This window comes from Dendropsophus ebraccatus, chromosome 5 (assembly GCF_027789765.1).
Source record: "Dendropsophus ebraccatus isolate aDenEbr1 chromosome 5, aDenEbr1.pat, whole genome shotgun sequence".
Taxonomy (NCBI): domain Eukaryota; kingdom Metazoa; phylum Chordata; class Amphibia; order Anura; family Hylidae; genus Dendropsophus; species Dendropsophus ebraccatus.
The window spans coordinates 29,830,926-29,857,970 of record NC_091458.1 but is presented as its reverse complement, the minus strand read 5'-3'; the positions used below and the strand labels follow the sequence as shown (position 1 = coordinate 29,857,970).

The following is a 27,045-nucleotide window of genomic DNA, read 5'->3' as shown; positions in this document are numbered from 1 at the left end:
TATGAACCTGAACTCTCGGCTTCTGATTGCCGCTGTCTGCCCGCTCCGAGAAGAGGGTGGATACAGCCGGAGGACTGCCTGGTAAAATGGGATACAGCCATAGCCATAGGCTGTATCCCAGTTTTCCAGGCAGTCCTCAGGTTGTATCCACCCTCTCCACGGAGCGGGCAGACAGCGGCAATCAGAAGCCGAGAGTTCAGGCTCATACGAACCCGAACCTCGGCAGGTTCGCTCATCTCTAATACTGACCCGTCAACTTTCTACGACCTTCTCCATCGAGAATCCCTGGTGAGATGACCCGTCTCCCTGTGACATTGTTTAGCATCACCTTCTCTCTCCAATTGATACCATATTTTTATAGGAAGGTTATTTTTCCTATGTGCTTCCTGCAATGGCCGCTCCACCACATGCTGTACACACGCTGATTATGTCGATGGTAACCGAATGTTATCCATGCAAAACTTTTACTGCTCCCATCCTCACTGCCATATGGTGGTGTATTTTTCTTAAGGCGGTGTGCATGAGACCTTATAATGACTCATGATGGATGACAGATTTCATCTACTCTATAATCTTTTAATAATTTCAGCTTGTTATACAGAAGGGGAACGATTCTAAACCAGTACCTTAAAGACACATTTCCATTAAAGTAAGTAACATCTTACTTACTGTATATATTATTGCGATTGGCCGAAAATAGAGAAGCAGAACATGCTGGAGTCGGATTGTGCAGCATTTGATCACCGGAGGCTGAAGAAGTTGGATACAGCCCTAGGGAGACATGGCCATAGACTGTATCCATGTTTGCCAGGACTCCCTAGGGCTGCATGGCTGAATCGCACTGATCTCTAGCCAGAGGTTTTGATCGGTGGGATCTGTAGCGATCAGATGACTGTTCCCGTTTGTTTTTGGTCAGTTATCCTCACAGTTATAAGTCTCATAGACTTTCTAGGACTCTGTGCAGTGCCCCAAACAGAGACAAAGGGGCAGATAAACCTTGAATCTGAATTTTCCTTTGTTTTTAATTGAGCACCTTGATGCTGGGTTTACACGGAACAATAATTCGCCCAATTGAACGATTAACAATTTTAAAGCAACGATTTGGTTTTTATAACAATCAGTGTTTAGAAGGAGAAAAATCGTTAGAAGACTCATAAGAAAAATCGTTATTTTGATCGTTTTTAAGATCGTTTAAGCCCATTTTTTACATAGGGTGAATCTTTGAAAGACTGTTTACACGAAGCGATCTGCGAATATTTAGCGAACGACAGACGACTATTTGAGAACGTGTTCAAAGATCAAAATGAACGATTTTTCGCTCATCGCTTGATCGTTTGCTGTGTTTACACGGAACGATTATTGCTCAAATGCGATCGTTATAGCGAAAATTCGAACGATAATCGTTCCGTGTCAACCCAGCATGACTCCCAACCATCAAAGCTTCTGGCATGGCACTATGTCATTATTAGAAGTTTCCTTTATGCTGCGTTTACACGGAACGATTATCGTTCGAATTTTCGCAATAACGATCACATTTGAGCGATAATCGTTCTTTGTAAACACACCAAACGATCAAGCGATGAGCGAAAAATCGTTCATTTTGATCTTTGAACATGTTCTCAAATCGTCGTTCATCGACAGATCGCAGATAGCTTCGTGTAAACAGTCTTTCAAAGATCCACCCTATGTAAAAGATGGGCTTAAGCGATCTTAAAAACGATCGCAATAACGATTTTTCTTACGAATCTTCTTACGATTTTTCTAGCGATTTATTTGTCTAAGGGCCCTTTTACACAGAAAGATTATCTGACAGATTATCTGCCAAAGATTTGAAGCCAAAGCCAGGAATGGATTTGAAAAGGGGAGAAATCTCAGGCTTTCATGTATGACCTGTTCTCTGTTTATAGTCTGTTCCTGGTTTTGGCTTAAAATCTTTGGCAGATAATCTGTCAGATAATCTTTCTGTGTAAAAGGGCCCTAAGCGCTGATCGTTATAAAAACCAAATTGTTGCTTCAAAATCGTTAAACGATCAATTGGGCGAATTATCGCTTCGTGTAAATGCAGCATACACACACACACATTTTTTTTTTTTTATCAGAGGTTGTACTTCTCAAATTTTGATGCTTAATAATTGTATTTATGGAGCATTTTATTTGCACTTTTTTTCTGCTTTGTTGTGGTTTTTTTTACAGGTATTTTCTGTGCAATTGATGCTAAGCCATGTCTTTAATTTAGCTTTTTGGGAAAAAAGTTACAAAAACAATATTATGAATGAATTACCGATGCAATAAAAGTGTATTTTGACGCTTTATACCTCAAAATACTCTAAAACATAGAGAAACATTTTCTGGATCTGGGCCTGGTTTGCAGTAAATGGGGCAAGATACTCCCCCCTGTGTTAAATTTACATGATTTTTTCTGTCCTTTGACACATGCTGGATTTCCTTCCTCTATGATTTGTTTGTTTTTTTGATATGTGACTGTCCAAATACTTGGATACAAGAAGCAAAGGCCAAATTTTCATACAACTTTGGAAAAAGCTCATAAAACATGCAGCAAAATAAAAAATAAAAACCCTTCAAAATGCTCAATAAAACTAAAATTTGCATTAAAGACTCCAGCTATATAAAAAAAAAAACTGAAAAATTTTGAGTGGTTTTTTTTTGTAAATACAAACATATTTTTGATCCTTAAAACACGCTGTGGGCATCGCCTACGGTGAATCCTTAGGAGACTGGAACCTTACAAAATGTCCTGGAAAAACTTGTGAATGTACCATCACGTTAACAGGCAGGCAATTTTTTTTCTTCACCCTGTTGGCACTGGCGTGGTGATCCCGGTAGCACAGTCAATTTTTCGAAACCCTGTCCAGTTACCGCGCTTAGTGCTGTTTTCATCTTGTGTACCCGCCCAGCTCTGAACACTGGAGGCGACCCGGGCCCACCCCCAGTGCATAGACTCGGGCAATGATGGTACATTCACTTTAAAGGGGTATTCCCATCTCAACTAATATAGTTATACTTGTCAAGTTGAATACTTTTGCAAATGAAATCATTTGGGAAACACTGTTGACAGCTCATTGTCTACATTACCAACCACCACTCTGCTCTAAAAGCAGTGTATAGCTTTAGTATAGATATTCATATATCATAGAGCATATATACACTATGGTGGAAATTTATCAAAGTGTGTAAATATACACCTGGTGTAAACTGCCCACAGCAACCAATCACCGCTCCTCTTATATTTTACCAGAGCTGAAAGCTGAGCTGTGATTGGTTGCTGTGGGCAGTTTACACCAGGTGTATATTTACACCCTTTCATAATTCTCCCCCCTATATCTCTATACATCTTAATTATAGTTATATATACCAGCTAGACCACTGCTTTTAGAGCAGAGCGATGGTCAGTAACCAAGGCAACAAGCTTTCTACAACATGATGGAAAGGGCAGCATATCAAAAGGAGACAAGTTTGCTAAATGAATGTCAATATATTTGACTTGACAAATCCTACAAGTATAAGTTATTTAAGTATATGTTAGTTGACATGGGAATCCCCCTTTAACTCTGAGGAGCTGGGGTTGAGGACTGATAAACATACTTTAGTAGGCCATGTTCACACAACGTAAGTTCCGTACTAATCACAGCCGTGATTGGTATGGAACTTATGTTGTGCTGCAGAAGGAGGGAATCCTGACCGAAGTGTATACACATAGGGGGAGAATTATCAAACATGGTGTAAAGTGGAACTGGCTCAGTTGCCCCTAGCAACCAATCAGATTCCACCTTTAATTTTTCAAGCAGTGTGTGAGGAATGAAAGGTGGAATCTCATTGGTTGCTAGGGGCAACTGAGCCAGTTTCACTTTACACCATGGTTGATAAATCTCCCCCATAGTATACGCTCCGGACGCGATCCCTAGTGGCGCTGTAGAAAACTGACATGTCACTATTCATTGAATAGCAGCCGAAGAAAACCCTGTCAGTTCATATTATGGAGCGAGTGGCTGCGGCCGCATGCTCCATAGCGTGCAGTGGGGGGTTCTTATGCGGGCACGCACGGATGCACCCGCATTAAAAATCAGCGGCGCTAAAGATCAGCTGTTCCATGACCCGGCTGGTCTCATACCAAATGTGAACATAGCCTTATTATGTTTTTCTTTCTTTACTCCATTATACATCCTCCTTCAGCAGACTCCTCTGCCTCTAACGCCATCCGTGTTATTTTAACATTTCTGTAGATTCGTATTTCTTTGTTAATTGGATTCTGAGATATTAGAAGATTTCTAATAGACTCGTCCTCTCGATACATCTCTATTATTCACCTTCATTTTGCCAGTGACATCCAGAGGGAGAAGGTATAAAAAAAAAAAAAGAAAAAAAAGAAAAAAAACACACACAGAAGCGTGTGATCTCATGTGGAAGGAAGACTCTCTCAGAGGTGACGACTTTATTGATTGCACCGAGCAGATTTAGAGGCGGCCATAAAAGTGATGGATTAAGTCGAAAATGTCCCTTTTAGTCGGAGAAAATGGGGTTTTATCAGCATTTCTGGCTAATGATCCTCAAATCGCTCAATCGCACAGCTTGAAATAAAAGAAATGAGAATGAAAGAAAATACTTTATATACAAAAGATCTGATAAAAAAAAAATCACTTCTCTGGAGAGTCCGGAGAAATATTTGATTCTTAAAGGAAATTGTTCAATGACAAAGCCATTTGCTTGATAATTCAGCAATTCAATGGCTTCTTCTCTCTCCCGAGCATTCTGTCATTTCCGTAGTAGCTGATGAACCGCGCCACCGGATTACGGCGAGGAACCTGCGTCTGCGGGGCTGCGTCGCGATTTCATGGATTAGTTGAAAATGTAATGAGATTCCTTGGTTGAGGGACTGAGACATCGATTGTGCTCTGATATGTTTTGAATATTAAGTGAAGCCACGTTGCTGGCAAGAAAAAAAAAATAAAGAAGTAATTTCTTGTGACAAGGAGCGCGGCCGTCTGACAGCACACAGCTAATGAGCGCCTTGTACCCGGGAATGGCCAGCTCAGGTATTCTCATTGCCTCCTGTCACCGCGCATGGAAATCATTTTCGCCTGCTCTGACGTGGCGGGACGTTCTACTCTGCTCATCATAAGCTGCGACCAGGATTTCCTTGACGTTAGAGGGTCATTAGTATGGGGCGGCGGAGAGTGGAAATCTGGCAAGAGATGGAAGGGACACAAGGGGGGGGGGGTTCAGGGACAGGTAATAGCTTGCTGCTATGAATGGGGAAGTAACAGGCATGGACAATAATAGGCTGGGTATCACAATTCAGCTTCATACACTTTAATGGGACCAAGCTGCAGAACCACACAGAGATTGAGGACAAGAGATGTGCTGTTTTTGGAAGCCTGGAGAACCCCTTTATTGCATTATAGGCCTGTATCTATTGAATACAGGTCCTTCACCCATTGACTATAGGATGTCACCCATTGATTAAAAGCCTCCACCCATTGACTATAGGTCCTCCACCTATGGACTATAAACCCTCACCCATCGACTTTAGGTACTTCACCCATTGACTATAGGACTTCACCCATTGACTATAGGTCCTTCACTCACTGACTATAGCTCCTTCAATTACTGACTATAGGTCCTTCACTCACTGACTATAGGTCCTTCAATCACTGACTATAGGTCCTTCACTCACTGACTTTAGGTCCTTCACTCACTGACTATAGGTCCTTCACTCACTGACTATAGGTCCTTTGCCCATTGTCTAAAGGCCTCAACTCATTGACTATAGGTGTCCACCCATTGACTATAGGTCCTCTGCCTATGGACTATAAACCTTCATCCATTGACTTTAAGTCCTCTGTCCATTCACTATAGGCCTCTATCCATTAACTATAGGTCCTCCTTCTATTGACTATAAACCTTCACCCATTGACTATAGGTCCTCTGCCCATTCACTATAGGCCTCCACCCATTGACTATAGGCCTCAACCTATTGACTATAGGCCCTCTACCTATTGACTACAGGCCTCCATCCATTAACTATAAGTCCTCCGCCTATTGACTATAAACCTTCATCCATTGACTATAGGTCGTCCACCCACTAACTATAGGTGTTACACTCATTGACTATAGGTTCTTTACCCGTTGACTATAGGTTCTTCACCCACTGACTATACGTCCTCCATCCATTGAATACCAGGAGGAGCTCTAATGGCCGAAGGACTATTCTACCCTAGAGGAATCCCTGAGCTATAGAATAAGAGATATAAGAAAAATAAAAAAACCTAAAGAGAAGGCCAAGTGCCTTGCAAATAATAATAGTGACGTATATAGGGATTCACTTACCTAAACTGGAAGAAGCCATAACTACTATACAAGCATAAATTGTTGATCGTTAGATGCAATGTTGTAAAGCAGCACGGTGAGCTTCAGGTTGTAGCCCTCGCCCCATACATCGCCCATAGTAGGTTGTGTCCCTGTGACAGATTCTACATAGGGCCCAGTAGCTCCAGGCTCCGCTCCTTTATGATTCATAGTGATTAATGGCCGCCATGTACCGGTGTCGTGGCCGGGTATGCTACGGTACACGTCATGTCTAAATAACTTCGCAGGTTCCATCTATATAGAGCGGCTATTGATTTATCATTCTCTTTCGTTATTTTCACAGCATCATGTGACCTTATAAGATGAACGCCACTTTACTCAACCTCTCGGGAGATGAGTGCAATAAGCGTGGTATTACCCAGGAGCACTCACACCACTGCGGTGATAAAGGGCTGTCCTATGTCCTTCCATAGCATCATGCCACTGACATGTGAGAACAGCTTACCGGGACTCCTCTGCCCTACAATTACCTCCTCCAACTTCTCCAATTCCTTCATTTGAAGCTCACAGAATAATTTTCTCCTCCACTGCACTTGACTCAGGTGTCGGCCCCTGGACCTATTATAATCCTTTACTCTATCAAGCATCACCATACTGTAAGAATGTAATCTACGTGCAGAATTTCATTCGATGCATTTGCTTTAGGGAATTTCTTTTGAAACATGTATGTAAAAAAAAAAAAAAAAAAAAGTAAATTACTAAAAGGGGTACTCCGGGAAAAAAAATATTTTCTTTTAAATCAACTGGTGTCAGAAAGTGCCAGAGATTTGTAATTTACTTCTATTAAAAAATCTCAAGTCTTCCAGTACTTATCAGCTGCTGTATGTTGTGCAGAAAGTGGTATATTCTTTCCAGTCTGGAGAGCAGGAGAGGTTTTCTATGGAGATTTGCTCCTGCTCTGCACAGTTCCTGACATGGACAGAGGTGGCAGCAGAGAGCACTGTCAGACTGGAGAGAATACACCACTTCCTGCAGGACACACAGCAGCTGATAAGATCGAGATTTCTAAATAGAAGTATTTCACACATATTGGTATTTTTCCGGAGTGGTCGCCATCCTCAGCAGTTCTGTTTGGAGAGCGTTCTCCATATTGTGTAGAAGCTGAATACACAGTATAGGGAAGCTGGCTGCACACTCTGCAAGCTGGAAAAGGCGGAGAGTTTCACTGCTTTTTCTCTGTGTGATCTGGCCCCAATATTTATATTGTAAGGCTTCCTGTTGTATCTGTGATGATAAGGAGGAGGCTGCTGTAAAGTGATGTGTACAGAATTACAGTGTCAGGTGACACCAGTAGATAAGAGGGGACAAAAGCAGCCTTCTGTGCAATGACCTCTTCACAGGTCACAGAGCGTGCTCAGCAATGTTTCACATTCATCTCAGGAGGACAGGTTCTTCTAGCACTGTATGGCAGTATATTCCTCCTGGCACTGTATAGCAGTATATTCATCCTGGCACTGTATGGCAGTATATTCATCCTGGTACTGTATGGCACTATATTCATCCTGGTACTATATGGCAGTATATTCCTCCTGGCACTGTATAGCAGTATATTCATCCTGGCACTGTATGGCAGTATATTCATCCTGGTACTGTATGGCACTATATTCAACCTGGCAATGTATGTCAGTATATTCCTCCTGGTACTGTATGGCGGTATATTCCTCCTGGCACTGTATGGCAGTATATCCATCCTGGTGCTCTATGCCAGTATATTCATCCTGGTACTGTATGGCAGTATATTCATCCTGGTACTGTATGGCAGTAACATTATTCTTGTACTGTATGGCAGTATATTCATCCTGGTACTGTATGGCAGTATATTCATCCTGGTACTGTATGGCACTTTATTCATCCTGGCACTGTATGTCAGTATATTCATCCTGGTACTATATGGCAGTATATTCATTCTGGCACTGTATGGCAGTATATTCATCCTGGTACCGTATGGCAGTATATTCATCCTGGCACTGTATGGCAGTAAATCCCTCCTGGTACCGTATGGCAGTATATTCATCCTGGCACTGTATGGCACTATATTCATCCTGGTACTGTATGGCAGTATATTCATTGTGGTGCTGTATGGCACTATATCCATCCTGGTACTGTATGGCAGTATATTCACCCTGGCACTGTATGGCAGAATATCCATCCTGATACTGTATGGCAGTATATTCCTCCTGGCTCTGTATGGCAGTATATTCCTCTTGGCACGGTATGGCAGTATATTCATCCTGGCACGGTATGGCAGTATATTCCTCCTGGCACTGTATAGCAGTATATTTATCCTGGGGCTGTATGGCAGTATATTCATCCTGGCACTGTATGGCACTATGTTCCTCCTGGCGCTGTATGGCAGTATATTCATCCTGGTACTGTATGGCAGTAAAATTATTCTTGTACTGTATGGCAGTATATTCATCCTGGCACTGTATGGCTGTATATTCCTCCTGGCACTGTATGGCAGTATATTCCTCCTGGTACTGTATGGCACTATAGTCATCCTGGCACTGTATGGCAGTATATTCATCCTGGTACTGTATGGCACTATATTCCTCCTGGTACTGTATGACACTATATTCCTCCTGGCACTGTATGTCAGTATATTCCTCCTGGTACTGTATGGCAGTATATTCATCCTGGCACTGTATGTCAGTATATTCCTCCTGGTACTGTATGGCACTATATGCATCCTGGCAATGTATGGCAGTATATTCCTCCTGGTACTGTATGGCAGTATACTCATCCTGGTACTGTATGGCAGTATATCTCTCCTGGCACTGTATGGCAGTATATTCATCCTGGTACTGTATGGCAGTATATTCCTCCTGGCACTGTATGGCAGTATATTCATCCTAGTACTGAATAGCAGTATATTCATCCTGGTACTGTAGAGCAGTATATTCCTCCTGGCACTATATGGCACTATGTTCCTCCTGGCACTGTATGGCAGTATATTAATCCTGGTGCTGTATGGCAGTATATTCCTCCTGGCACTGTATGGCACTATGTTCCTCCTGGCACTGTATGGCACTATGTTCCTCCTAGCACTGTATGGCAGTATATTAATCCTGGTGCTGTATGGCAGTATATTCATCCTAGTACTGTATGGCAGTATATTCCTCCTGGCACTGTATGGCACTATATTCATCCTGGTACTGTATGGCAGTATAATCCTCCTGGCACTGTATGGCAGTATATTCATTTTGGCACTGTATGGTACTATATTCCTCTTGGTACTGTGTGGCAGTATATTCCTCCTGGTACTGTATGGCAGTATATTCCTCCTGGCACTGTATGGCAGTATATTCATCCTGGCACTGTATGGCAGTATATTTCTCCTGGCACTGTATGGCAGTATATTCATCCTGGCACTGTATGGCAGTATATTTCTCCTGGCACTGTATGACAGTATATTCATCCTGGCACTGTATGGCAGTATATTCATCCTGGCACTGTATGGCAGTAAATCCCTCCTGGTACTGTATGGCAGTATATTTCTCCTGGCACTGTATGTCAGTATATTCCTCCTGGTACTGTATGGCAGTATATTCATCCTGGCACTGTATGTCAGTATATTCCTCCTGGTACTGTATGGCACTATATGCATCCTGGCAATGTATGGCAGTATATTCCTCCTGGTACTGTATGGCAGTATACTCATCCTGGTACTGTATGGCAGTATATTCCTCCTGGTACTGTATGGCAGTATATTCATCCTGGTACTGTATGGCTGTATATTCATCCTGGTACCGTATGGCAGTATATTCATCCTGGCACTGTATGGCACTATATTCATCCTGGTACTGTATGGCAGTATATTCATTGTGGTGCTGTATGGCACTATATCCATCCTGGTACTGTATGGCAGTATATTCACCCTGGCACTGTATGGCAGAATATCCATCCTGATACTGTATGGCAGTATATTCCTCCTGGCTCTGTATGGCAGTATATTCCTCTTGGCACGGTATGGCAGTATATTCATCCTGGCACGGTATGGCAGTATATTTATCCTGGGGCTGTATGGCAGTATATTCACCCTGGCACTGTATGGCACTATGTTCCTCCTGGCGCTGTATGGCAGTATATTCATCCTGGTACTGTATGGCAGTAAAATTATTCTTGTACTGTATGGCAGTATATTCATCCTGGCACTGTATGGCTGTATATTCCTCCTGGCACTGTATGGCAGTATATTCCTCCTGGTACTATATGGCACTATAGTCATCCTGGCACTGTATGGCAGTATATTCATCCTGGTACTGTATGGCACTATATACCTCCTGGTACTGTATGACACTATATTCCTCCTGGTACTGTATGGCAGTATATTCCTCCTGGCACTGTATGGCAGTATATTCATCCTGGCACTGTATGTCAGTATATTCCTCCTGGTACTGTATGGCACTATATGCATCCTGGCAATGTATGGCAGTATATTCCTCCTGGTACTGTATGGCAGTATACTCATCCTGGTACTGTATGGCAGTATATCTCTCCTGGCACTGTATGGCAGTATATTCATCCTGGTACTGTATGGCAGTATATTCCTCCTGGCACTGTATGGCAGTATATTCATCCTAGTACTGAATAGCAGTATATTCATCCTGGTACTGTAGAGCAGTATATTCCTCCTGGCACTGTATGGCACTATGTTCCTCCTGGCACTGTATGGCAGTATATTAATCCTGGTGCTGTATGGCAGTATATTCCTCCTGGCACTGTATGGCACTATGTTCCTCCTGGCACTGTATGGCAGTATATTAATCCTGGTGCTGTATGGCAGTATATTCATCCTGGCACTGTATGGCAGTATAATCCTCCTGGCACTGTATGGCAGTATATTCATTTTGGCACTGTATGGTACTATATTCCTCTTGGTACTGTGTGGCAGTATATTCCTCCTGGTACTGTATGGCAGTATATTCCTCCTGGCACTGTATGGCAGTATATTCATCCTGGCACTGTATGGCAGTATATTTCTCCTGGCACTGTATGGCAGTATATTCATCCTGGCACTGTATGGCAGTATATTTCTCCTGGCACTGTATGGCAGTATATTCATCCTGGTACTGTATGGCAGTATATTTCTTCTGGCACTGTATGGCAGTATATTCATCCTGGCACTGTATGGCAGTATATTCCTCCTGGTACTGTATGACAGTATATTCATCCTGGCACTGTATGGCAGTATATTCATCCTGGCACTGTATGGCAGTAAATCCCTCCTGGTACTGTATGGCAGTATATTTCTCCTGGCACTGTATGTCAGTATATTCCTCCTGGTACTGTATGGCAGTATATTCATCCTGGCACTGTATGTCAGTATATTCCTCCTGGTACTGTATGGCACTATATGCATCCTGGCAATGTATGGCAGTATATTCCTCCTGGTACTGTATGGCAGTATACTCATCCTGGTACTGTATGGCAGTATATTCCTCCTGGTACTGTATGGCTGTATATTCATCCTGGTACTGTATGGCAGTATATTCATCCTGGCACTGTATAGCAGTATATTCCTCCTGGTACTGTATGGCAGTATACTCATCCTGGTACTGTATGGCAGTATATTCCTCCTGGCAATGTATGGCAGTATATTCCTCCTGGTACTGTATGGCTGTATATTCATCCTGGTACTGTATGGCACTATATCCATCCTGGCACTGTATGGCAGTATATTCATTCTGGTACTGTATGGCAGTATACTCATCCTGGTACTGTATGGCAGTATATTCCTCCTGGCAATGTATGGCAGTACAGTGGTACCTTGGTTTAAGAGTAACTTGGTTTAAGTGCGTTTTGGTTTAAGAGCTCACAGTTTTTCAAAATTTTGACTTGGTTTAAGAGCATTGTTTTGGTTTAAGAGCTCCCTGTACTGGGTGGAACGGCGAGTTGGGGAGGTGCATGGTCTGCATGGCGGTGTCTACAGCCCTGTACTCTGACCCAGGAAGTCTCCCTCACCTTCCAAATCATAGCAGATTTACTTCAGACTAGGGCTTGCGTCAGGGGACAGGACTGTGGAGGTAATCTCTCCATAGCTGTAACCTCTCTCTCCCTGCAGTTTCTGTGAGTCCTGATTGGTCCATGAACACAACCTTCCCCATTGTGATCATGTGACCACACAGACCTCTGACAGCAGCCCTGCTTCTCTATTCTAGCCTGTTGTACTACACTACTGCATTATAGGGATCTGCAGTTCCATCCTGTATCTACAAACTGCTGCTGTGTTTTCAGGTTTATGCCCTTATTATATATTATACTCCACATGCTGATTTCTATACTGTACAGTTACTTATATCACATATTCAGCTGTTTCTCATTCTTTGTTTCATCTGTTCTACATGTTATTTGGGATATAAAATCATTATTTTTGGGGTGTGGAACCAATTGTCTGCATATCTGTGATTTCATATGGGAAACTTTGCTTTGGTTTAAGAGTGGATTAGGATTACAAGCACGGTCCCAGAACGGATTATGCTCGTAATCCAAGGCACCACTGTATAGTCCTCCTGGTACTGTATGGCAGTATATTCATCCTGGCACTGTATGGCACTATATGCATCCTGATACTGTATGGCAGTATATTCATCCTGGTACTGTATGACACTATATTCATCCTGGCACTGTATGGCAGTATATTCCTCCTGGTACTGTATGGCAGTATATTCATCCTGGTACTGTATGACACTATATTCATCCTGGCACTGTATGGCAGTATATTCATCCTGGCACTGTATAGCAGTATATTCATCCTGGCACTGTATGGCAGTATATTCCTCCTGGTACTGTATGACAGTATATTCATCCTGGCACTGTATGGCAGTATATTCCTCCTGGTACTGTATGACACTATATTCATCCTGGCACTGTATGCATCCTGATACTGTATGGCAGTATATTCTTCCTGGTACTGTATGACACTATATTCATCCTAGCACTGTATGGCAGTACATTTTTCCTGCTACTTTATGAAGGCGGACATAACCGCTTTCACGCATGCGCAATCCTTCTGCTCAATCCGCAAGTGAGCAGCAACATGTCCTCCGAACAGCTTCCTGCCACTTCCGGGTGTACAGACATGGCGGCGCTCAGTGCGCAGCTGGAACGCACCACAGTGCGGGTCACTTAGAGTGCCGGCAGGGGGAACAGCCAGCGTTTTCGCTTTACGGCTGCTGAACAATGGCGGCGTACGGGGGCAGTTTTGAAAGTGCGAGCAGCATAGAAGAGAAAAAAGAGAGCAAGAGGCGCGCCCGGGAGCAGCTGCTGGCGCAGGTAATGGCGCAGTCCTGCCTGGCAGGTGTACATCACCACTTACTGTGCCCATAGCTACCAGTCTGTACCCAGCTGCAGCCACATATTATTATAGGATACCCTATGTAATAGAAGTCATCTTCTGCAGGTCCTTACACCTCCAGTGACTCAGTGCTGCCCCTCCTGGTCATAGCTGAGTGATACTGTCACATGACTGTCATGGGGGAGACCCCTTGCTGCCATGGTGATGCCATAGAGGAGACCTCTGGCTGCCATGGTGGTGTCATGGGGGAGACCCCTTGCTGCCATGGTGATGCCATAGAGGAGACCTCTCGCTGCCATGGTGATGCCATAGAGGAGACCTCTCGCTGTCATGGGGGAGACCCCTTGCTGCCATGGTGATGCCATAGAGGAGACCTCTCGCTGCCATGGTGATGCCATAGAGGAGACCTCTCGCTGTCATGGGGGAGACCCCTTGCTGCCATGGTGATGCCATAGAGGAGACCTCTCGCTGCCATGGTGATGCCATAGAGGAGACCTCTCGCTGCCATGGTGGTGTCATGGGGGAGACCCCTTGCTGCCATGGTGATGCCATAGAGGAGACCCCTCGCCGCCTTGGTGATGCCATGGGGGAGACCCCTCGCTGCCATGGTGATGCCATGGGGGAGACCCCTCGCTGCCATGGTGATGCCATAGAGGAAATCCCTTGCCGCCTCGGTAATGCCATGGGGGAGACCCCTCGCTGCCATGGTGATGCCATAGAGGAGACCCCTCGCTGCCATGGTGATGCCATAGAGGAGACCCCTCGCTGCCATGGTGATGCCATGGGGGAGACCCCTCGCTGCCATGGTGATGCCATAGAGGAGACCCCTCGCTGCCATGGTGATGCCATGGGGGAGACCCCTCGCTGCCATGGTGATGCCATAGAGGAGATCCCTCGCCGCCTCAGTAATGCCATGGGGGAGACCCCTCGCTGCCATGGTGATGCCATAGAGGAGACCCCTCGCTGCCATGGTGATGCCATAGAGGAGACCCCTCGCTGCCATGGTGATGCCATGGGGGAGACCCCTCGCTGCCATGGTAATGCCATAGAGGAGACCCCTCGCTGCCATGGTGATGCCATGGGGGAGACCCCTCGCTGCCATGGTGATGCCATAGCGGAGACCCCTCGCTGCCATGGTGATGCCATAGAGCAGACCCCTCGCTGCCATGGTGATGCCATAGAGGAAACCCCTCGCTGCCATGGTGATGCCATGGGGGAGACCCCTCGCCGCCATGGTGATGCCATGGGGGAGACCACTCGCCACCACAGTCGTGTCAGCCGGGTAACGATCGAATTTAAAACACACCTGTATTATGACGCTCTTCCTTCTAGTATTGTGGATGCTAGTGTTCTTAAAATTTCCCCCTGCTCTCCATAGTTTGGCGCACGCTGGGGGGATGTTTAGGTTGCCATGGTAACTGTCCATGCCGGTGACTTCTGCAGGGTGTGGGATGAGCCTCGAAAACCTGACTTCCTGGCATGACTCGTGAAAACCAATCATTGCAGTGACAGTTTCAAGGGATTTTTCTAGAAAAATAATAACATCGCACCATCATGGCAGTAACCCTTTAAAAGGGACAGAATTGACCATGTGACCGCCACACAGAATCAGGGACAAGTAGTCAAGGTTGGGTCATTAGAGCCTTCCCATAAGCTGGACAGCCGCTCCAGTCACTGTCTATGGGACGTCTGAACGTTACTGAGCCCAGCGATGTATGGACGTCTCATAGAGAGTAGATGGTGTTCCAGCATAATACACCCTGCTGCTCCATTCACTCAGGGGATCAATGCTCTTAGGGGTATAACACCCTGCTCCCCACACCAATCAGCTTGTTATCAACTATCCTATACAGTGGGGTTAACTTTTAATCTAGAGGTTACACCTTTAAATAAGTTACTAAAGATTAGATAAATCATGGCCCCTTTCTTTTCTAAAACAGCGTCACCCCTGGGTGTTGATGTGCAGCTCAGTTACATTGAAATAAATAGAGCCGAGTTGTAATACCACATACAACCTGAGGATAGAGGTGGTGCTGTTTTTGGAAGAAAACAGGTAAGTTAGGTAAGTTATTATTCTAATCCTATTGTTCACTTGGTTTCAGGCTTTCCTTCATAGATTTCATTAGAGTAAAGCTCCTCTCTGCTACCTTAAGGCCCTATTCCATGGCCAAAATCAGCCATTACGGCCGATAATCATCCCGTTGAATAGAAGGCAACGATCAGCCGACATCGTTCATGTCGGCTGATCGTTTCAGTCGTTTGTTTTTCAACATGTTGAAAAACAAGCGACTGATATAGCAGCGATCTGCTGCCATCACTCCGTGGAGCAGTAGCGGCGGCAGCAGACCGCCACTATCCTCTATGGGCTGTCCAGATGATCTAGCGATCACCCGGGCAGCAACCCCCTGCATTTACTGCTGCTGTGTGGAATAGCGGCAGCAGCGAGCAGGAAACTAGAAGAAAACGAGTGCTATGTGCTATCATAGGGGTGAATGATACTGGATCCGCAGCTGATCTCGCTGCGAATCCGCAGAAGTGATATCTGCTGCAGATCCGGTAGGTGTGAAGGCACCCTAAAGGTTTATTCTATATACAATTGTATCTAATCGACTGGTGTCAGAAAGTTATACAGATTTGTAACTGACTTCTTTTTAAAAATTTCCAGTCTTCCAGTACTTATCAGCTGCTGTATGTCCTACAGGAAATGTTGGTTTCTTTCCAGTCTGACAGTGCTCTCTGCTGCCACCTCTTTTCATGTCAGGAAAGGAGAGGTCTGATCTAGAGAAGTGGTATCATACCTACAGCGCTTCAGCTGATCTGCAATTCCCATCATGCCTGCATAGCCAAAGCGTAATGGTGGGTTTACACAGACAAATTTATCTGACAGATTTTTGAAGCCAAAGGCAGGAATCGATTTTAAAAGGGGAGAAATCTTAGTCTTTCCTTTATGAGCTGTTCTCTGTTTATAGTTTGTTCCTGGCTTTGGCTTCAAAGATCTGCAAATAAATCTTTAAGTCTGTACACACCTTTAGCTTTGGTTGTCCATGTGTAATAGGAATTGGAGTTCTGCAACAGCTGAAGGGCAGCAGGGTTTGTCCCTGCTTTGTAATGTTCCAAACATGGACAGAGGTGGCAACAGGGAGCACTGTGTCAGATTTGAACTACACAGCTTTAGGGTAGCTTTACACATACCCGATCCGCAGCGGATTTCACGCTGCGAGTTTGCAGCGAAATCCACTGCAAATCCTTGTAGTCTGAAGTTCTATGGGGTTACATACCTACAGCGGAATTTTCATTCTGCTGCGGATATGTAACCCAGCCCCTTTAACCCCCCGCTGCTGCACGGCAGCACTGATTGGCTGATGGGGACCGAGGGGAGCCGGGAGCCTCACACACAGCTGTGGCGCAGAGCAGGTAATGTATGCTCGGGGTCAGTGGCGGCGGGGGTTAAATGGGCTGGGTTACATATCCGCAACAGAATGAAAATTCCGCTGTAGGTACAGTATGTAACCCCATAGAACTTCACACTACATGGATTTACAGCGGATTTCGCTGCAAACTTGCAGCATGAAATCCGCTGCAAATCCAGTACGTGTGAAGGCACCCTAACGACATACAGCAGCTGATAAGTACTGAAATAGTTGAGTGTTTTAAATTTTTTTAAATAAAAGTAATTTATAAACCTATATAATTTTCTTTGTCATATCTCTTTAGGGTGTGTTCACACGTACAGGATCTGCAGCAGATTTGATGGTGCAGATTTGAAATTGCAGATTCAAAGCAAATCAAATCTTCTGTAGGTCCTGTACTTGTGAACGCACCCTTAAGTGTCACTGTTGTTTACATTTTTTTTGCACAAATCAATAGTGCAGGTGATTTTAAGAAACTTTGTAGTTGGGTTTATTAGCTGAAAAATGCATTTTTATCACGAAAAAGCAGTTTGAAGCTTCCCCCCCCCCCCATCTTCATGGCTGTCTTTGGAGAGGGGAGGGGTAGAGGGAGTTGAGGCACCAAAACAGGACAACAAAGAGTTAATTTACGGCTACATCACCGGCTATCTCCTCTGAAGTCAGCACTGACCTGTCTGACCTCTGAATAACAGCTTTCACACAGGTCCCGCTGTGTAATCATTTTGTTCTCTGCTCTCTGCTGGCGACTAATCTCCCCCCCCCTCTCACTCCTCCACTCTCCCCCCGCTCCCTCCTCCACCCTCCCCCCTCCCTCCCCCCTCCCTCCTCCATAGGTTACACTGGGCCCGACTGATGTAAACCAGTTGAGATTTCCTGATAATGAGCAGTGAATGAGAGAGAGGAGGAGGGGGGGGACCTGGGGAAAGTCTTTATGAATGCAGATAATGGCATATTTGCCTAATAAACCCAATTTACAAAGTTTCTTAAAATCGCCTGGACTATTGATTTCTGCAAAAAAACAAACAAAAAAACGAGAGTGACATTTTAAGTTTTCTACAAATCGGCTTTATAACGCATCTCCACTGTGGATTAATCTGGAGCCTCGTGTTGTTTTTCTGAGGGTGATGTCTGCAGGCTGTAACAATCTGATTTCTATACAGGCCAAAGTAGACTATGAAAGGGAAGAGAAAAGGAAGGAGCAGAGACGTCTGCGGGGGGAGGACACCTGGATGCTGAGTGATGTGACTGAGCGCCTGGAGCAGATAGAACAGGTAATGCTGATTCCTATAGGCGCAGCCCATACTGATACCTACATGACCTACATCGGCCGACAGCTGATGAATGTGTAAGGAAAATAATAAAGTATATACATACCTGTCCACCCTCCCCGGGGCTTCTGCCTGCTCTCCGTTACCTTGCTCGCTTCTGTCCAGTCCCACAGCACCCCCTGGAACTTTAGAGCTGTTCTCCAAATAGACAGACCGCACAGCCAATCACTGGCCACACCGGGGAGCCTGGGCAGGTAAGTATGAACTTTATTATTTAACACTAAAGGCTGCACAGACATTCTTAACTTTATATGTGCCCTTGCTACACAATAGTCGAGCCATGTAATAGGCTCAGTAAATGAGCGTTTATCTAGCAGATGGGCGCTTGTTTACATTATTATAATATACCCCTTACAATTGCTTTTATTTCCTTAATTATTCTATTGTAAGGCTGTGGATACTTCTGCATTGATTTTTTTTTCTATTGTATATTTGTTTCCTAAATGCAAAGTAAAGAAACTTCGTAATTTTCATTATAAACAACTCCTACCATTTATCTGCTGCAGGGTTTGGGTACTATTACACGGAACAATAATTGGCAGAATTGGCTCTATCCGGCCGATTACCGCTTCGTGTAATAAACACAACGATGAGCCGATTTCAACGATCATCGGCTGATCGATGATGTAGGTTTGGACCTATAATTGTTGGGCACCAACCACGGATCGATACGTTCAATAGCAGTGCGTGGCCGGCGGCTGATGATTTAAGTGCATACGTTACCTATCCATGGTCCAGAGATCCTGTTGCGGTCCGCTTCTCCCCGGGTCCCGCGCTGCAGCTTCAGAGCAGCATGTCTGAGTTGACAGGCCACTCAGCCAATCACTGTCCGGGACCGCCACGGCCAGTGATTGGCTGAGCGGCCTGTCAGCTAAGACAGGCCACTCTGAAGCTGTAGCGCGCGGGACCTGGGGAGAAGCGGACCACAAGAGGATCTCTAGACCATGGATAGGTAATGTTTTCAGTTTAAGCAAGGGCTGCAAGGATATCGGTATTGATGTCCATGCAGCCCTTGTCAATCAATTATCGGGCCGTGTAATAGGCCCAGTAAACGAGTGCCGATCTAGCAGTTCGGCGCTCGTTTACAGTTATTTTCGTTCCCCCATCAGGCCATGTAATAGTACCCTTAGGGTACTATTACACAGAATGATAATCGGCCCGATTCGGCTGATTATCGCTCTGTGTAATAAAGACAACGAGCAGCCAATGATCGTTGACATCGGCTAATCGTTGAAATAGGTTAGAACCTATATTTGTTGGGCGCCGACCACGCACCGCTACGTGTAATAGCGGTGCGCGTCCGGCGACTGACGATATACATTACCTATCCACGCTCCAGGAGTGCTCCTGTGGTCCGCTTCTCCCCGGGTCCCGTGCGCTCTAGCTCTTAAGCTAGAGCATGCAGGACCCGGGGAGAAGCAGAACGCAAGAGCAGCCCTGGAGCGTGGATAGGTAATGTATTCAGTTTAAGCAAGGGCTGCAAGGACATAGGTAACAATGTCCTTGCAGCCATTGTTAAACGATTATCGGGCCGTGTAATAGCCCCAGTAAACAATCGCCGATCTAGAAGAACAACCCTTTGGAAATCAGGTGATCTTTGATCTTGTTTAAGAAGGAATAGATCCCAGTGATCGTTGTTTATTACTGAAATTGGTTTTGGCAATAGATACTCGTTCCTTGCCGTGTGAGAGGCAGAAAACAGCTTTTCAATAGTGAAGAATTAACTTGTGTATGGCTGGCTGTAAGCCAAAGGTCAGCATGTCTCACAGCTAAGTACAGAGAATGGGGTTGCATTGTGACCTGCAAATTACACGAGCAGAAATCCATCCCGGACTGATTTATCATTACCGTCCGGTAGAGGCGACGTGACCCCATTCACTGTAATTACCTGCCATGTAGGCTGTGTCACCTGGTCATGGTCAAAATCGCCACTTAGCCATAGCCTCGAAATACAGAACACATCATAATTCTTATCCTATGTGTTACAGGAAACTTCAGGAAAGAAGAAGAAGAAAAAAGACAAAAAGTGTAAAAAAGAGAAGAAGAAGAAGAGCAAAAAGAACAAATCGGAGAAAAATGATGGCTCGCCAGCCGGCTCATCCACAGTAAGCGGAGGGGGAGGGGGGGGGGGCGGCGGGTATGGCTGCCCTGTACGGCTTCATGCTGTAATTTAATTTACCAGCCATAGAAATAGACTGTGCGGCTGAGTTGCCGGGTTTATTTTCTGCCAGGGCCACCATTATCCTGCTGTAATTTCTCCTTCCAGCGCCATTAATCCTACTGTGACAGATGAGTCCTGAATAAATAGGAGGAGATGCTATCCTGCAATAGCGGCGCTCACAGGCCTCCATTAAGGAGATTATTTTCTTCCAGTGTGCCAGAACTATGTACCTGTAGAACGGCGAGCCTGCGACCTCGTCTCTGTCTATTAACCTTGGCGTTTGTCCACGTCCTTCATGTCTGCCTAATGTTGTAATAAATTAATCCCTACTACAGGGTAAGAATATGTGCAGAAGTGTGTTGCAGCAATGCACGATGGCGGTATTATTATACTGAAATACCTGGCATACAGTAATCCAGAAAGTCCTATAGTCTAGCCAGCGTCTCTTTCCATAGCATGTTTGTAGAATTTATTGGGTTGATATTTAGGGGGGGAGGGGGTGTTCATATCCTGTCGATCTCTATGTGATCTCTATCTATCTATCTATCTATCTATCAATCTATATATATCTTTTACTCTACTCAGGATTCTGAAGGGGATTGGGTCGAGGCTGCTCCTGCTCAGCCGGCCAGTGACAAGAAGGCATGGAAGATCCAAGAGGAGTCATCTAAGCGGGAAACCGAGACAGAGGCTCAGGTATGTTATTCCCTGGTGGCCATAAATATTGGGGGAGATTTATCAAACATGGTGTAAAGTAGAATTGTCTCAGTTGCCCCTAGCAACCAATCAGATTCCACCTTTCATTTCTTACAGACTCTTTGAAAAATGAAAGGTGGAATCTGATTGGTTGCTAGGGGCAACTGAGCCAGTTTCACTTTACACCATGGTTGATAAATCTCCCCCATTATGTGTGCTTTTTTTTAACGTTGGTAAAAGATCAGTGACAACATCCCTTGGGCTCAAAAGTGGTTCATGTTTGCATCACAGTAGTGAGGGGCCATAAGGTGCTTTGTTTGTATTCTTGGTAGTCTAGGGGAGGAAAGAGGCAATGTGTATGTCCCTTGTGGCCTAAAGTAGTACAGGGGTTAATGTCTGCATCCATGGGGGTCTACTGCAGTAAGGAGTTAAAATGTGCATCCCTGGTGGTCGGGGGTAGTAAAGAAGCTAACATCTGCAACCCTGGTGGTCTAGGTTAGTAAGGAAGCTGACATCTGCAACCTTGGTGGTCTAGGATGGGACAGGAGTTAATGTCTTTTCTCTAGTTCTCCAGGGCAGTAGAGGCTAACATCTGCATCCCTGATGGTCTAGGGCAGTAAAGAGGCTAACCTCTGCACCCATGGTGGTCTAGGACAGGGATGGGGAACCTTAAGTCCTCCAGCTGTTGCAAAACCACAATTCCCATCATGCCTGGACAGCCAAAGCAAAGCTTTGGTTGTCTGGGCATGATGGGAATTGTAGTTTTGCAACAGCTGGAGGACTTAAGGTTCCCCATCCCTGGTCTAGGACATTAAAGAGGCTAACATCTGCCTCCCTGGTGGTCTAGGGCAGCACAGTTTAAAGTCAGCATTCTTGATGATCATGGGAAATATAGGGGTCAATGTCTGCATTCCTGGTGGTGTTGTGTAGTATATAGTGTAACATCTGCATACCTAGTGCTAGGGCTGGGCGGTATACCGCAAAAATACCGATACCGTCACTGGCGTCGGTTAACCGACCTCAACTTTGCCAGGACGGTATCTGCGGTATTTTTCCTCCCATCACCCAGCGGCCGTTAGCTCTGCTCCCCTCAGGCTTCCTCGCGTCCCTCTTCCTCCGCTGCCTGGCCTGGGTAAAACTATTCTGCTGCCTAGGGGGGGGGCGTGCGCCATGTGTGACGCTCGGCTCAGGACACTGTTAACAGTGCTGCTGGGGGTAAGGAAGAAGGCTGGAGATCCGACAGTTTCCAGGTAGCAGCTCCCCCTCCAGTGTGTGCTCATCGCTGCTGGTGCTGCCGGACGGCTCTGGAAGCTGCACTCACAGCGAGCCGTGGCCCCCCTCTCCCTCACATACAGTGACTGCAGGGGGTCAGGTATAGGTAAGCACATTCTCCCTCCACTGGGCACCGCACTCTGTCCCGCGCAGGAATCCTCGGCGCCCGTTATCATTTGTCAGTGTTGGAAGCAGCCGTGTGCGACGCTCTGCCCGGGACACTGACAGCAGATATATGTGACAGGGAGGATTCCTGTGCGGGAGAGAGAGAGCGGTGCCCGGGGGAGCAAGGAGGTGCCGACCCCATACCTGACCCCAATTGTATGTGCTAGGGGGGGGGAGGGGTCAGGGCAGAACAGCAGGTAAAATAGATAGATATGAGAGAAATTAGATAGATTATATATAGATAGATAGATAGATAGATAGATAGATAGATGAGACATATCTATATCTATCTCCCTATCTATCTATCTATCTATCTATCTATCTATCTATCTATCTATCTCTATCCCTCCATCCATCCCTCCATCTCCTATCTATCTAGTATCTACTATCTATATATCATCTATCTATCTATATTAGATCGATAGATTATATATAGATAGGAGATAAAGATATGAGAGAGGAGATATATTATAGATAGAAGATATACAGATCGTAGATAGATACAAGATAGATAGATAGGACTCCTATCGATATACTGTATAATCTATCTATAATATATCTCCTCTCTCTAATATCTATCTATCGATCGTTGATTGATAGATAGCTTTAGCAAACAATATAGGCAGCACTGTGGGTGCCAGCAGACAAATCCTAGACCTTGGATCAAATCAGCTAGTAAAAAATACTCTGCAGCACTCTGATTGTAGTACAAATGTGAAAATGTGGATTTATTCCATAAAATGATGTGCAGCAAACTTCATAAGTAAACCACAGGGTTTTGGCGTCTCCTAAGTGCCACTTGAAAATGGCATAGGAGACGCCGAAACGTTGTGTTTCAAATGGGTGTGGTTTTCAAAAGGGGGCGTGTCATAATTATCGCTCAATTTATCGTTACCGCGGCAATATGTACGATAAACCGCGATATTAACCCCTAGACGACCCTGGACGTAGGGTTACGTCATGGAAGTCTGTCCCCAGACGACCCATGACGTAACCTTACGTCCTGGATGTTTTTCCCGCTATGAAGCAATCAGCAGCCGGGACCTCACCGGTAATGACACGCTGCAGCGATCGCGCTGCCGCGTGTCATTAACCCCTTAACCCCTTAAGTGTAAGTGACAGGGGGAGTCCCCTGTCACTTACCGATCGGGACCCCCGCAGTGTGACTGCGGGGGTCCCGATCGGTAAAACGGGCCGCCGGAGGTCTCTTACCTGCCTCCGTGCGGTCCGATCGGCGATCTGCTACACTGAGCCTGCACAGGCAGACTCAATGAGCAGATCGCCGATAACACTGATCAATGCTATGCCTATGGCATAGCATTCATCAGTGTAGAAATCAAAGTACTGTATGTAGAAGTCCCCCAAAGGGACTTCAAAAGTGTAAAAAAAAAAAAACGTTCAAAACACTAACACACTACCCCAAAACCCCTCCCCCAATAAAAGTGTAAATCACCCCCCTTTCCCATTATATAAATAAAACATATAAAAATAAATAAATAGATAAACATATAACATACCGTAGCGTGCGTAATTGTCCGATCTATTAAAATATAACAAGCATTATTGTGATCGGTAAACGGCGTACACGAAAAGAGGGGAAAAAGTGCGCGGATTACCGTTTTTATGTTACATTATATATTAAAAAAAATCATTAAAAAGTGATCAAAACGTCCGATCTTCACAAATATGGTATTAATAAAAACTAGAGATCATGGCGGAAAAAATTCCACCCCATACAGCCCCGTAGGTGAAAAAATAAAACCGTTATAAGCGTCACAATAGGCCCATTTTATTAATATTTAATTGCCAAAAAATTGCCAAAAAAAGGATTTCATAAAAAAAATACATATATAAAATTAGAGAATCTGTGTAACCTGCATATGGTTGTGTTCAGACTGACCTATAGAATAGTAGTGTCATGTCGCTGTTACCATATAGTGCATTACGTAGACACAGGAACCCCCCAAACGTTACCATATTGCATTCTTATTTACGATTTCACCTATTTATATCTTCATAAATAATATATTTGGAATTCCATCATACATGTTATGGTAAAATGAAAGACGCCATTACACAGTACAACTATTCCTGTAACAAATAAGCCCTTACATGGCCTTGTAGATAGAAAACTGAGAGTGCTGGAGCTCTTAGAAGGGGAGGAGGGAAAAACGAAAACACTAAGATCAAAATTTGCGCGGTCCACTGGGTCATTTTGGGCCTGGTCCTCAAAGGGTTAATTTAGGCCATTATCGCCCAGCCCTACCTAGTGCCTATAGAATCACTCACGTCCTCAGGGAGTCCTGAGACGTCTCCCGTCATAGGGTGAATCCACTATAGATATGTGCAGGTGTAATTTAGTAATACCTGCTGATGAGAGTCTATACGGGTCCATGCTGGAGATTTTCGGTTCACAGAACGCTTATTAGTCGTGGATTTGACTTCAGTCCAAATCGTATAATGTACGGCATTCGCTGTGGAAATCGGCGTTGTATTTTGCTGCGGGTGTTTGGTGGAAATTGTTGGCTTGCTGTCAGATGAGGAAGCCATTTTTCTGACCCTGAGAGGAACAAAACCAGTCCCAGATGTATTTATATTGCTGAGGGTTTGCTACAGTGTATCATTGCTTCTTCCAGTCTATATTGGCTTAGTGGCTAGTAATGTGTTGCCTCATTGGGGTCACAGATCTGACTAGAGACTACTGTATGGAGTTTGCATGAGTTTGTGTGGGTCTCTCACATAAGCCATGCTCATAATCCTTGTACTGCTCTGAGGTATATGTTGGTGCTATCGGAGCTTTATAAATAACACAATTCATCTGCTGTTCTAACATATGTATGCAGTGAATCACTAAAAACCAAACCTGAATAAGACAACAAGCAGCCCGATCCCGGTGGCAGAACAGGCGGCATCGCTTAATCTGTCCTGTCACATGACGATAGCCGCAGCGTGGGCTTCTTACCATAGGAGCCGCTTCTGTTTATTCCTTATCTCTCCAAAAATGAAGTTTGGATGGCGTAGCCGACGTTCCCAGGTGATCTCCGGGCCCGGCTGTATATAAGAAGATTAAGCTGAATTCATAAAACGCTTCCATCCAGTGGGGGACCCGTGGCGGGGGGGGGGGGGGGCGGGGGGGTTGAACGGCCGAACGTACGGACAATGTCATTCACCTTTGCCTCATTATTCTGCTTTTATTGAGTTTTATCTCACAACCTCTGTCTCTGATGGCGGCCATTGCTAGCCTCATGTCTTAATGGAAATATGCACCTGCGCTCCGGAATCTGTTGGCGCTATACAAATAAATATTAATATGTACCTATACAATGTGCCCTTTTCTCTAATAAGGCTTAAAGGATTTAACTAAAATTATAGGAAAAAGCTCCCTTTTCCTGGTATTCTCATTTAGTAAAATTAAGCTCAGCTGTAATACCGAACACAGCCTATAAAAAAACAGCTGTTTATATAATAAATTCAACTTATTTTTCTAACCTCCTGATAAACCCCTTAAATCTTTCATGCTGCCTGAACCACTGGTCTTTGGGGCGGTTGGGGCATCTCTCCACCCCATGAACCTTGATAGATCAGATCTGTTTCTGCCTGGCTATAGGGATCAGCATGAACAGGCTCAAGGTTCAAGAATGTTATATATAGTTGTAATTTACTTATATTTAACACCTTCATGACCAAGGACGAAACTGTACTTCTACATCGGGTAGGGGAGTTCAGAGCGGGGCCACACATTAGCAAGCGTGATCCTATCGCCAGGCCTGCTAATGATCCGTTTAGATGCAGCTGTCATGACTGACAGCTGCTTCTAAACTGCTATTTATCCCCCATCCCTGGTGTCTAGTGGGCAGATCGCCCCCCCCCACCCCCGCACGATGCGATCCCAGACCAACAGAGCACCAATCTAATGCATTGATGCTCTATTATATACGCAGCATTGATGTCAATGGAAAATCAATGCTGTGTATATAGAAGTCCCCCAGGGGACTTCTAATTACTGTGTAAAAAAAAATAATTCTTTAATAAAAAATCCCCTCCCTGTAGGTGAAAGAAAGGAAGTGCTATGGCCTTTTAAACGTGAGGAGGAAAAACAAAAGTGCAAAAACAAACATTTGCACGGTCCTGAAGGGGTTAAACATCTTCCAGTACTTATCAGCTGCTGTATGTCCTACAGGAAGTGGTGTATTCTATCCAGTCTGACACAGTGCTCTCTGCTTTCACCTCTGTCCATGTCAGGAACTGTCCAGAGCAGTAGCAAATCCCCATAGAAAACCTCGTCTTTTCTGGACAGTTCCTGACATGGACAGAGGTGGCAGCAGAGAGCAC

At 44.9% G+C, this 27,045-nt stretch overlaps 1 protein-coding gene and 1 long non-coding RNA gene across 3 annotated transcripts in view; one reads left to right on the top strand and one right to left on the bottom strand.

The window, feature by feature from the left end:
* LOC138792387 (uncharacterized) overlaps window positions 1-27,045 on the bottom strand; it is a 298,550-nt gene that overhangs the window by 11,502 nt on the left and 260,003 nt on the right. The window contains exon 2 of the long non-coding RNA XR_011363139.1: window positions 18,506-18,605. This is a non-coding gene — a long non-coding RNA (uncharacterized lncRNA). The remainder of the gene's footprint in view (window positions 1-18,505; window positions 18,606-27,045) is intronic.
* CWF19L2 (CWF19 like cell cycle control factor 2) overlaps window positions 13,415-27,045 on the top strand; it is an 89,191-nt gene continuing 75,560 nt past the window's right edge. Inside the window, exons 1-4 of one of the 2 annotated variants that reach the window (XM_069969751.1) lie at window positions 13,415-13,659; window positions 18,252-18,362; window positions 20,408-20,524; window positions 21,166-21,276. In XM_069969751.1, coding sequence (XP_069825852.1) covers window positions 13,567-13,659; window positions 18,252-18,362; window positions 20,408-20,524; window positions 21,166-21,276 — 432 coding nt within the window. In that variant the 5' untranslated portion in view covers window positions 13,415-13,566. Of the gene's footprint in view, window positions 13,660-14,905; window positions 14,964-18,251; window positions 18,363-20,407; window positions 20,525-21,165; window positions 21,277-27,045 lie in introns of those variants that run through there. The other variant, XM_069969753.1, reaches the window with a different exon arrangement.